The sequence below is a fragment of the Acomys russatus genome, chromosome 13, assembly GCF_903995435.1.
Source record: "Acomys russatus chromosome 13, mAcoRus1.1, whole genome shotgun sequence".
NCBI classification, from domain to species: Eukaryota; Metazoa; Chordata; class Mammalia; order Rodentia; family Muridae; genus Acomys; species Acomys russatus.
In genome coordinates, this window is record NC_067149.1 from 22,107,177 (window position 1) to 22,119,819 (window position 12,643).

The window sequence follows — 12,643 nt, forward strand, 5'->3', positions numbered from 1 at the left end:
CCAGGCTGGCCTCCACATTGTGGCCTCCATCTTTTGGCCTCAGGTATCTGAGCGCTGGCATTCCAAGTGAGTGCCACGACACCTGGCTTTAAACTCATCTTAAATGCACTTACATGCTCCCCTCTTGTTGACCTGTCTTTTAAAGGCCCATCCAAAATCCTAATGAAGGTGAAAGTGAAATTTTAGTTCTCTGTACCTTCAGTATGAAGATGAAAGAAACAGGATTAAGGTGGGGCATGCACCAAGCAAAACCAGACTGCATATTTTAACTGGTAATAAAGCTTTCTTTAAGCATCTATTGTCTTCTCTGTTAAATGACAATATAATGACCATTGAAAGAACACTGGGGTTCTAAGTTTGGAATTCACTTATTCGATGGAGCTACATTTTGAATAAACTATTACTATAAGCAGTAGCACCTAATAGGTCCCCAAAATCAAAGCACTTTCAAAGGTTTTCATCTGGATCGAGAGAGGGTTTTGTTCTTTTTTTGTTTTTTTTTTTGTTTTTGGTAAGAGAGGAGTCTAACTCACTGCAAGGTTTATAAGGGACACATATAAAGGAATCATGATGCTGTCTGTTCTTGTTCACATGTGGGCAGAGGCCTCAACAGTGGAACATGTGATAACCATGACGACTCACCTGTCTCCATCTTGCCATCCAGCGCAGCAGGACCATCTAGGACGAGGCTCTTGATCTGCAGGAACTCATCGGGCTCGTCCCCTCCGACCACTGTGAAGCCAAAGCCACGGCTGCTTTTCCGTAGCTTCGTGTGGATGAACTTGCCTTTCAACTCAGAGGGGTTTCTTGTAAAAAAAGGTTTGCCTAATTTAGATTAGAAGGAGAAAAAGACAAAGAAATTCATCATGAATAAACCTGTGAGTGAGTTATGGACGCTATGAGACAAGGCAGAACCAGCTGTTCAAGCACATGAACTGAGGCTCTTGGGCGTAGATGGGCCTCTTGGGGGCCAAAGAGATGACTCAGTAGTGAAGACCACTTGCTGCTCTTCCAGGGGAGCCGAATTTGGTGTCCATAAGGCAGCTCACAATTGCTGTGTATCCATATCCAGGGAATCTGATGCCCTCTGCTCTTCCCTACGGGGACCCACACATAGATAGCACAAGTGCATAAGCACACGCGCACGCGCATACACACACACACACACACACACACACACACACACAAACGTTTTAAAGACTGTTCTTCTGATTGCACGAATGAGGGTGCTCCTGCCCACCCTGTTTAGGAGGTGGCATCAATTTCATGTAGTATCCTAGGCTAGCCTCCAGCCTCTTATACAGACAAAGATAACTTCGAACTTCTGATCCTCTTGCCTCCATCTCCCAAGGTCTGCAGTGCAGGAATCCCAGCTAGTGCTTTGGCATGTTGGGAATTTTCTCAACTACAGCTCTATTTCAGGCATGTTATCTTTCAGGTCCAAAAGAGTAGAGGACAAAAACAAACAAACAAACAAACAAACAAACAAACAAACAAACCCAACCAACCAACCAAACAAACAAAAGCAAAATCAGTCTCAGCCATGTGACATTTTCTTCGAACCTTAGCCTTTGAGGTTTCATGGCTCCTGGGCAGCCATGGCCTCCTTACAGGAAGCAGATGGTCTTTGCTTCGTGCCACGGTTTTCTTTTTTGTTTTGCAGTGTTTAATATATTGTGTGGTTAACATAATGTGTGGTTAATATAATGGACAAGGTTTCTAAGTATAGGACCAACTGAACAGAAACTTTAATTTTTAACTGAATAAAAGGCTCAGAACTAAAATTCATAGATAATAAATACCAGGATGTACATAAGAGTCACATCGTATAATGTGACACAAATGTAGCATCACTATTTTGAAAATTAATGGTTATTATTTCAAATGGAACGCCAAAGTCAATGAACTTGTATTATTTAGTTGGAGCTTTTAACATTTTGAGAAATAGCTAACATGTATCCATTGCTAAGGTTGAAACCCACCAAAATTAAAATAAACAAAACCAACCAACTAACCAACAAAAAAACCTTAGGACATTTGGCTTAGAGTGTTTGAAAGAAAAAAAGAAAGAAAGGAAGGAAGGAAGGAAGGAAGGAAGGAAGGAAAGAAAGAAAGAAAGAAAGAAAGAGAGAGAAAGGAAAAAAAGAGCAAACGTAAAACCACCAAACTAAACTAGTTACCAGCAGGAACCACACAGCTTCAAATTCAGTCATTTTACTGAAAATAAATTAATTAGCTAAGCAATTCTCACCCCTCATGTTTTTAAGCACATGTATACATCTGTGTGAATGCCTGTATATGTATAGGTGCATGTGTGTGGAGGCCCAAACACCACCTCAGGTTGAATCCTCAGGAATGCTGTTCATGTCCTTTGAGGCAGGGCCTTTCATTGGGTTGGAGCTCAACAGTCAGGCGAGGCTGGCCGGCCACAAAGCTTCAGGGATCCTCCTGTCTCTGCCTCACGAGGGTGGCCATTAGAAGTTTACATCACCATGTCTAGCATTTTCATGTGGGCTCTGGGACTGCTCAGGGCCTCATGCTTTATGGGGTCAACATTTCGCTAGCTAGGCTAAAGCTCCAGAACTGTTCTACAGGTAAGTAATACTAAGGGTGTTTGAAAAGCCACAAATATATTTAATAAGTTTACTTAAAACACATATAGCATCTATATATTGTGAATACATATATACATACATGCACATACACATACATATAGCTGAAAGGGAGTTACCCCACATCGGGTGACAATGGTCCTCACATAAGCCACAGAACAATAAAAATAACAGTGCCAGGCACGGGGACTCTCCCTCCACACTGTTGGTCAGAAGCTTAGGAGACCTCCCTAAACCATATAGGCTATTGGCACTGATGTTGGCTGCTTCCCAGAATCTTAAGGTAGGTCTCTGTTGCTGAAGACAGGACACACTTTAGTCACAGAACTTGAAGGAGTCCTACCTAGCCACAGCAACGACCTGCTGCAGGATATTTGATCCCATTATGAACTCTGACATTGTGAACTGTAAAAACCTGGAGTGGCTCAGCCCTAGCATACATCTTAAGTCCAAAAGCTTTCTGTAAACAGGATTAAATAAAGTTAACCGAAGGTCAAGAGGTGGAGAAGGTAACCAGCTGACAGGGATTAAACAGAGAGGAGGGGCTTGAGTTGAAGCATATTTAAGACAGCTTGGAGAAGAAAGGGCTTTTGGCTTCTTCCTTCTGGGACATGGCTGAGTAGGAAGATCAGCTAGATGCTTTCTCTACCTCTCTGAGCTTTCAGCCCAATATATCTGGCTCCTGAATTTTATTGGTAAAATTGAATGAGTGGGGTTTTGAATTATCCTCAATGGTGCAACAGTGGCACTTTTATCTTGTGCGTAAGCAACAGCTGTCTTTTGTACTTAAGACTCACTCAATGGAAGGGAATATATGCCTGCTCCTATAAACCTAGCCAACTACATAATGGCTGATTAGGTCACAGGACCCTGAAGGACAACCTACTAACTGCTATATCCCTAAGCCAATATAATTTCTTACTATATCCTAAACATTTATCCTTATGTCCACAAATAAGTATAGCTCTTCCCACTCATCAAGAATGTTACTTTTGGTCACAGATGGAGACTATTACAGAGATCCACAACTGGTCAAAATGCAGAGAATAAATGACCTTGGGGATCCTAGTCCCAAGGCATGCATCTAAAACGCAACCTCTATACCTGAGGCTCAGTGAATATCACGGAGGAGAAGGAGAAAGATCTTATGAGCCAGAGGACCAAGATTCCTAGTGCTGAATAGTCTCTTCTGGGTATGACAGAAAGTTGCGACACCATGGTTGCCTAAACGAGATATAGAAACAGACAACACCAGCTAAAGCACGAGAGCATGGATAGAGGAAACTCTGCAAGGCCCACCTCTAAAGCTACAGACTATCAATAGCTGCAGAGAGAGAGAGAGAGAGAGAGAGAGAGAGAGAGAGAGAGAGAGATGTCAGTTTGAGAATCTCAAAAAAATTAAATGGAAAAAAATTAGCATTTCAGAACTAAATCAAAGTTGTACTCAAAGCTTCCCTAAATCCTTCTCTGCATCCAAGAAGCTTGTTGGGATTTTCAGGGTTACTCAAGCAGCGGCCATATGCCTCTTTTCTAATTTCATTTCCTATGCCCTGCCCTTGCTATTGCTCTAATATATATATATATATATATATATATATATATATATATATATACACACACACATACATACATACATATATATATATATATATATTTTTTTTTTTTTAAAGAGGGAGAAAAGGAAGTTATCGTGTGTCTCTGCACTTAGCAGCCTTGGCACCCAGATAGGAAAGTTATTTTTAGTTAGCTATAACTAAAAGGCTTTAAAAGGTCTCTGGGCATACACACAAATTTTAATTGCATATTTTAAAAAGTCCCTGGCTCTTACAAAGACGGCTCTTTCAAATTGGCTGTAGTCAGAGGTCTGCTCACGAACCTCCTCTTTGGTGCAGTCCAAGGCTTATTGGAAACTCAACAAATGGCAGGCTTGTAGCTGTGGTTAAAGAGAGGCAAGACTTAGCAGGATTTGCCAGGCAAAGTCATCTGCCAAAATGTGGGGACTTCTGGGAGACAGCTCCCAAGCCAATTATCAGGTGAGACACTGAGGAAGGGGGAAATGGCCTCTGAAATTCACTTTGGGCTGTGGAAGCCAATTGGCCTAGGCCTCACAGAAGAGGCTGACGAGAGTTTAGAGAACTTGAAGTGAACACATTTTAGTTATGCAGAGACATCAACAGCTACTGACTTGTCAGCGATACTTTCTTGGACTACATTATTAAAATATGTGATGCCTCCACAACATTTCCAGCCCCGTTTCCTGCTTTATTTTTGTCCTTGGAATTGACTACTTTAACACAGTACACAGCTCCCTGACTGGCTTGATTTCCTTCTTCCTGAGCCCATGCTGAAGGAGAACTGCTCATGCACTGAACTCACTAGCATGTAAGCTCCTTGGAGACTCATATGCAGACTCAAGGCTTTGAATCTGAGTACCGTCTGGAGGCCGGGCGTGGTGGCACATGCCTTTAATCCCAGCACTCTGAGGCAGAGGCAGGCAGATCACTATGAGTTTGAGGCCAGCCTGGGCTACAAAGCAAGTCTAGGATAGCCAAGGCTACATAGAGAAACCCTGTCTCGGGAAAAAAAAAAAGTGGCCAAGTACCGTCTGGTACGTATGAGGTGCTCTAACAATTTCTGCTGAAGGGGTGAATGAGCACAGAAGGGCACCGTGAGCAGATTCAGCAGAATGCTGAGAAGGCTGGAAAGAAGTGAGCAGGTACTGGGACCTTCCATCCTTTCAGTTTTATTATAGGGTAATTAAAAGACGTGAAATGCACCACATAGCTTATCTGAATTTTAATAAGAGACAACACCGGACTTTTGTATTAATGCACATCCTATTACGTTTTGGGTATGGGCGAGTCATGAGCCATGTGTTCTCCTGTTCTGTGGCAAGTTGTTAGACCTCCTTCTTTGAGAGTTGCAGGTCTAAGAACAGACAGAGATGGTACCAACTTCATGTCATGGTTATTAAGAATAACCAGGTTGGATAATGCATGTGAAAGGCTTAGAGGGGGGCCCTGGCATGTAATAAAGTTCAATGAATCAGTTATCATAGAGATGGGAGACAGCACATAGCAGGCAGAGGAAACTGCAGAAATTGCTCCCCAACCTATTCTGGAAGCTGGAGAGTCTGTCTAGGAACACACCTACAAAACAACCAGGTGCTGGGAAGTCAAGTCAGTCAAAGGAGAGTTTGGTTCAGATAACCAGAAGCCAAGCTGGCAAAATTAGCTTCTTCCTGATCCGCTACCAAAGTAGATACTGAACAAAACCAAGGTGCATAACCAGCAGGCTGGTAGCCTAGCCGTAGACAACGAGGCTACTGTCTAAGGTAAAGTTTGTTGTAATCCCAGGCCAGAGAATGACACAGGCTGGCACCGTGTTTCTTTCCTATCAGTCACACAGCAATGACGCTATGTCTGGGCGCTGTGCTTCACCCTGAAGGCCACGCTGTGGGTTGGCTATGAGGGTAGCTGATTCCATGGGGAGCTCAGTATCCCTAGAGTTTCCCAGCCCACTATCAGGCTCAGCAGAACTAAAGAGGAAAAAAGAGCCAAAGGGTAGTGAGTGTGGCTTGGCTGCTGAGCACTTGCCTGGAGGACACCAAGGACTCTGGGCATAGTTGTGCTTGCCTTTAATTTATACAGCTAGTTCCAAGCCAGCCACAGCTGTATAGTGAGAAAATGTGCCCCTCCCCCCCAAAAAAACCAGAGAGACTCTGAGATGAAGCATATGGACAAATACCATTTGTGCATTAAGCACATGGTACACCCAGGACCTGTACCTTTTAATCTTTAGCGTATTTCATGGCTAAGATAATTCTTTTTAAGAACCTGAGCTAGCTAACATGTGTGAGTATGTGTACATATATATATATACACACATAAACACACGCACATACTGTTTCACTCAATAATATTGTAATTTCAATAGAACACACATATCAAAGAATTCTACCTGACTGGGAATTAACAAAACAAACAAACACCAAATCCCAAGTATCACGCCTCCGTGGATTAAAGCTTGGTAAAGAAATTACTGTTAAGTAACACACCACCAATGAACTCTAATTACAGCCGTTCAGTCCTACAAATGACAAGTACAGGATGGTTAAGAGTGAATGAGAGGGAGTAAGAGTCAGCTCAACGAGTGAGAGGAAAAGACAACCCCACAGAGTTAAAGCCCATGGAGCTCTCTAAAGCGGCCCACAGTGTGGCTGCCTCAGTACTTAGATGAGGCTGCTACAATTCTCTTACTATTAGATGAGGCAAGAGGACACAAGCCAAAGAAGGAATTTTATAGTCTAAGGAATGCTAAGAACACTAGGTGTTACTTAACATGTTCTTATAGACTATAGCTTATTTTCAGGAAAGCCATTATCATAATAAGAAAACGTATTTGTATGCTCAAAGATATTAATAACGATGTAATGATGACATGAACTACCAGAGACAGTGGCCCAACAGTTCATAATTCCATAGTGGAATGTTCATTTCTAGTTTTCTTACTTGAAAAGAAAGAAAGCAAGCAACCCTGAGACACGCTGCCCCTCTTCTATCACTGAGGCCTGGCTATTGAAAGGCTCAGGAACCCAAATTAGGAAAGAACCTTCCTAAAGGGCTACACTTAGGAATGCATGTAAAGCCAACCTAAATTCTTTAGGATGTACCAATGCAAAAACAGCAGCAGGAAAGGACATTTAAGGTTAGTTATTTACACTTAGAAGAAAATATTACTCAAAGCCTGTATGTTGCCTGGAACCTCAAAATATCTGACACTGAGTTTTAAAAATGCAGTGGTCTGTGATTCACTCATTCCCAACTCTGGGATGGTTCTGCTCCTCAGGGGCATCTGACCATGTCTAGGTGCCTTTCTGATCTTCATTGGTACCAGTGGGATGTGGGCATATGCTCCTGACATTGAGTGACCAGGGATATTTCTAAGCATCCCATAGATAAGTGCTTGAGACATTCCTTTCTACAAAGAATTATCTAGTGTCAACGGTATTGAGACTTGGGAGTTGCATGCTTGGGATTGGTAAGATAGCTTGGTAAAAGGTCTGACAACCTGAATTTGATCCCTAGGCCCAACATGGTGAAAGAGAGAATTAATGCCAACAGGTTGAACTCTGACCTCCACAGGCATAAGCGTAGGGACACACACACACACACACACACACACACACACACACACACACACACACACACAATCAATCAATGAATGTAATGAAGAAATTAAACAGTGATACTCTAGAGCTAAAACTATGACACAAAAACAAAAGCAAAAACAGCACATTACCCTGAAGTGGAGCTTCCCTGGCTGGCTCCGGATTGCTCGGGGGATGGGAGGGAGCAACGGGAGGCACAACAGATGCATGATCTTCTGTCCATTCTACAAGAAAGAAAAGAAAAGAAATGGCTTCCAGATTTGTCCCTGAACAGCTGCACCACTTACCTTCTTAGTAATAGGCAAGCCAATGAGCCAATAGCCAGTGCTGAGCAAAAGCAGCAGCCAACCCACCTCCCTTTGTGGTTAAGGACAGTGAGACCTTTCTCTCCCATGTTTGATCTTTGAGTAAAGAAATATGACATTACTGGTAAGAATTCAAGTCTAAAGGTCTTAAGTTAAAACAAGTTTTGTTTTGTTTTTGGTTGTTGTTTTGTTGTTTGTTTGTTTTAAAGTACAGATGCACTTGAAGGTAGCTGTGTGAGAAAGAACCTTCTACAGGCTCAGTGAGGGGTAGGCTGGTCTGCTGAAGCTGCCTGTCTTGCATGGTGATCTGGATGAAAATACATGCCATCTTTTTGCTGAGACTTCTGTGGCCTCTGAAACCCAAAGGGAAGCCACTGCCAGATCCTAACCTTAGGCCCAGCAACACCTTGCAGGGAGTGGCCGCCTTTAAGATGTACCAGAGTCACCCTCCCTCAGCTAACACATCTAGCTGTATGCACCCATGGCTCAAACCACATTTTCTGGGAATGCTATGTTTTATCCTCTCAAGAAAAAAAAAATTTCAAAAGTTATTCTTAAATAAAAAAGGAGATTAAGGCAGACGTTTTCAGCTGGTAAGTAGGCCTTCTGTCTAAACAGCATAGTTAAGGGTAGCAAGTGGCTAACCAGGGTGTGCTAGCTAAATGGCCTTAATGTCTGCTTCTGTATAAACACAAGACATAAACATCTTTCACTTATTTACTTATCTATGTATTTGTTTAGGTTTTTCCAAGACAGGGTTTCTCTGTGTAGCCCTGGCTGTCTTGGCACGCACTCTGTAGACCATACTGGCCTTTCACATTTTTAAAAGGTTAAAATTGAGTATTTTCTAACATGGGAAAATTGAGGCTCAAATTAGTGTTCATGAATAGATTTATTGACACATAGATATGCCTATTCTTACATATTATCTGTAGCTATTTTCAGACTATAAAGGTGAGTAGTTATTATGGGAACTGTATTGTACTTAGAGGGTATAAAGCCTATCATTTAAACCTTGTAATGAAAAAACTGTGAAAACCCTAAGTATTAATAAATAGATAGCTATTATATAATAGTAGAAACACTTATGAAATGACACATCATTCAGTCATTAACTATAATAAACCTTTAAGCAGGTTCAAGAAGTAAAAAAGGGGCGGGAACCAAGTTACTCAAATAACACGTGGAATATATTCACTCACAAAATTATTTTGTTTTTGATACTTGCAATTTGTATGAGCCAGAAAAGTTCTACACAGAGAATGAACACCTGAGGATGGGATGCAGCAACCACTGGGAGACGTAATATTCCACTCTCTGCCTAGGTTGTTTCATTTGTACAAAGAATATCAACTTGTAACTTCCCAGAGGCACTCAAGATTACCCCAGCTCGGCTCCTCTGTGCAGGGTTTCTAATATGAAAAAGGAGTCTCGTGTCCAGAGACTGATTAAAGTAAAAACCTTTAAAGGGGCATTGGATTTAGGCAGGGATTGTCACGCATACGCTGCAGCGGCCCAAATCCCTGCCCCTCAGATAGCTCTGCCAAGCTCCCTTCTAAAGCAAAGCAGAGGTCTGAGTGCCTATGCAAGGGCGCCCCCTTCTGCAGTGTGCTGGGGTGTGCTGTCGGGGGGAGGGGCAGCCAGAGGAGTAGAAAGAGTCTATCATCAAGACCAGCTCCGACCACTTGGGGGTGTCAGTGCCTAGGCTTCGCCCCCCCCTCATTCCCAGCTCAGGCAAAAGCCTCCAGCAAAGAAGCCGACCTTCTGGCTGTGGCGGCTGAGAGGGCTGCTGCTGCTGCTGCTGCTGCTGCTGCTGCTGTTCCAGCTGTTTCTTCCTTTTGGCTTCTAGGACTGGGTTTTCATATTGTGTCTTCCTGTTGATGTGGCTGGGAAGAAAGGAAAACAGTTTTCAGGTAGGAAATGCTCATTCTAGCAGCAAAAGTCTGAGCAAGTGCTTGCGTTGGGATGCAGGAAAGCAGAGGGTGTGGTGTGGATATGCAGAAAGGAAGAAATTAACACCTCCTCCATTACTGGCTGTATATATGCACTAAGTATATGCGTAAGAGCTAAGGTGTCGGTCGGGAATGCGTCTTATTAGAAATTCCAGGCAAATGTCCTGAGGCAAATTGTATTCTTACTCACACAGCCGAAAGTTCTTGTTTATAGGGAATGTGTTCCCAGAGCCCCAGGGAATAGTGGAGCCCAAGATAACATCCAGTCCTACATGAACTATGGTTTTCCCTCTGCATCTGTACACACCTATGGCAGTTTAACTCATAAACAAGCACAGGAACAGATTAGTAACAACAATTTACCACAGCCTTTAGTCCCCACATACATCTTTTCTTTCCTTCGCCACTTAAAGGAACTTCTTTCTGCCTCTTCAGAATGTTCCAGTTGCCCACACAACTACCTTTGTGCTCTGAGTGTGTCATGAAGTTAAATAAGGCCACTTGAACACAGCATAGGACGCCGTGGCAGCGGACCTGGCGACTGAGATGGCCATCAAGTGACTGACAGGCAGGCAGTGCATAAAGCACGGATGCACTGGCCAAAGGGGTGCTTCATGGCCTAATCTTCATGGAGCAGCAAAGAAGGGGGCTCCTCATGTCCCAAATGACACGCAACTTGAAACGTAAATTCTATTTTAGTTCTAAACTTTCCAATGCAATTCTCTGTCCTGACCACCTGGCCCGGCCAGCAGCTGACCCAGAGTGGTGAGATCACAGAAGTAAACCATGTAAGTAGGGACACCACGATGGCATTTTAGGGGGGGGGGGTACACATCTGAGCCCTTCCCTTGCTCTGTCGCTACCAGCTAGCAAGCTCACTCAGCTATGGCTGCCTTTGAATTCTAGGACTCTCTTGGGTAGGGCCAGTGACTCCACCCACATTTCAAGGCTGAGAGGGGAGGTACTTAAATTCAGCAAGAAGTACATTCTGATTTATCAAAAATTAAGGTTCAACTGTGGCTGTGACGTTATCTGTGGTACACGATGGCAGACCTCTTGAGAGGCTTTATACAGCCTAAGAGTAAAGTTAAAAGGACTCCACTAACATCTGTCAACTATGTTAATCCACTGACCAAGAGGAAAGACCAAAATTACAGCCTATCAGAGATAGCCAAGCTAAGGAGATGTGATGCGTTTAAAGTGATGAAGACCCAGACATTTTAGATGACATGTAACTAATAAGGCAAGTGTGTGCACACACATACCACACAAACACACACACATACACGTGCACACCACAGTACACAACACTCCATCCACATGGATATGTTTTTTGTGTGATACTCTCATTTATTTTGTATTTATGCTAAGTGAACACAAATGTGTGTATGTGTGTGTGTATTTTTTTTAAATACACACATACTTTTTAAGCCAAAGTAATAGTTCATTAGAAGCTCAAGGGAAAGCTCACTTTTGAAGTTCAGACTTTTTAAAAAAAGAGCTTATCAAATAGGGTGGACAGATGAGCTGTGATTCTTATTAGAAGGATATTTGTCTTTTGATTCCTTTAGACAATCTCATTTGAAGAAACTTGCTACCATTAATGTGCCCTGTGGATCAGGTATTAAAAGACATAGAGAACTAGACCTGAGTAAATCAACATCTCCCATCAGGACCAGGTCTCTTCCCCCCTTCAAAGTGGAACCTAGCTGCATCCTTTCTTACTAAATGCACAAACTAGATGAGTACCAATGCAAGCCTGGCCTCGCCTGGCAGAAGCCTCTCTGTTCATCTGTATGGAAGATCTTCAGAGCTCACAAAGGAAATGGACTTTATGAGGGACAATAAAAATGACTTTGCTTGAGTATCTGACAATGAAATTTCTCTCTGTTCCGCAGAGGAGAAGCAGGGCTTGTACTGGCCAAGGGCACTTGCTATACTGAACTCATATAACTGTTTTACATAAGACACTGGCATCTTACTGTGGCTTGGCCTTTTTACAAAATATGCTCCTGTTATAGGGTCATTATACAAGTGACTTTTTAATGCCAGCAACATGAGAGAGAGAAAGGCCTTTTATCTTCAGTGTAGCAGGAAGGATAATGATGATACAAAATTTATATGGCATTTGCCTTGTTCAAAGGAAGTGCATTAGTTATCTCTCATATTCCTTAGAGGAAAAGATATAATGCTATGTTATGTTGATACTGGTGATGTTTTCAGTATTCTACTTCCTGGTTATTTTTTACATTTTTCTTTTAGTATTCTGCTAGTCAATGGTTTTAGTAAATGACAAAAGCACATGTGCAGTGCTAGAATAAAGTCCACGGTGAAGAGATCATACCAAGGGTGGAGCCTCCTGGGGAGAAACCAAGAGGGACAGATAACAGGTCCTGCATCTTATCCCAGTTTTCCATTTCCTTCTTACTCTTGGCAACATTTCATAAATTATTAAGATCTGTCTAACCCTTTTAGAATGGCAGAATGAATAATTAGTGCGAAGTTCAGACCTACGCATGAAAGTAAGTAGGCCAGAAAGGCCCCTCTGAAAAAGCACAAGCTTTTTTTTTTTTTTGAATCGGCTCTCCTATCTTGGTCTTCAAA

General features: G+C 42.5%; 1 protein-coding gene across 9 annotated transcripts in view; it reads right to left on the reverse strand.

Moving 5' to 3' along the window:
• Magi1 (membrane associated guanylate kinase, WW and PDZ domain containing 1) overlaps nucleotides 1-12,643 on the reverse strand; it is a 623,549-nt gene that overhangs the window by 68,747 nt on the left and 542,159 nt on the right. For all 9 annotated transcript variants that reach the window (XM_051154941.1, XM_051154943.1, XM_051154942.1 and 6 more), the window contains 3 exons: nucleotides 9,849-9,973; nucleotides 7,914-8,006; nucleotides 643-825 (listed from right to left, as the gene is read on the reverse strand). In XM_051154941.1, the coding sequence (XP_051010898.1) occupies nucleotides 643-825; nucleotides 7,914-8,006; nucleotides 9,849-9,973 (401 nt within the window). The remainder of the gene's footprint in view (nucleotides 1-642; nucleotides 826-7,913; nucleotides 8,007-9,848; nucleotides 9,974-12,643) is intronic.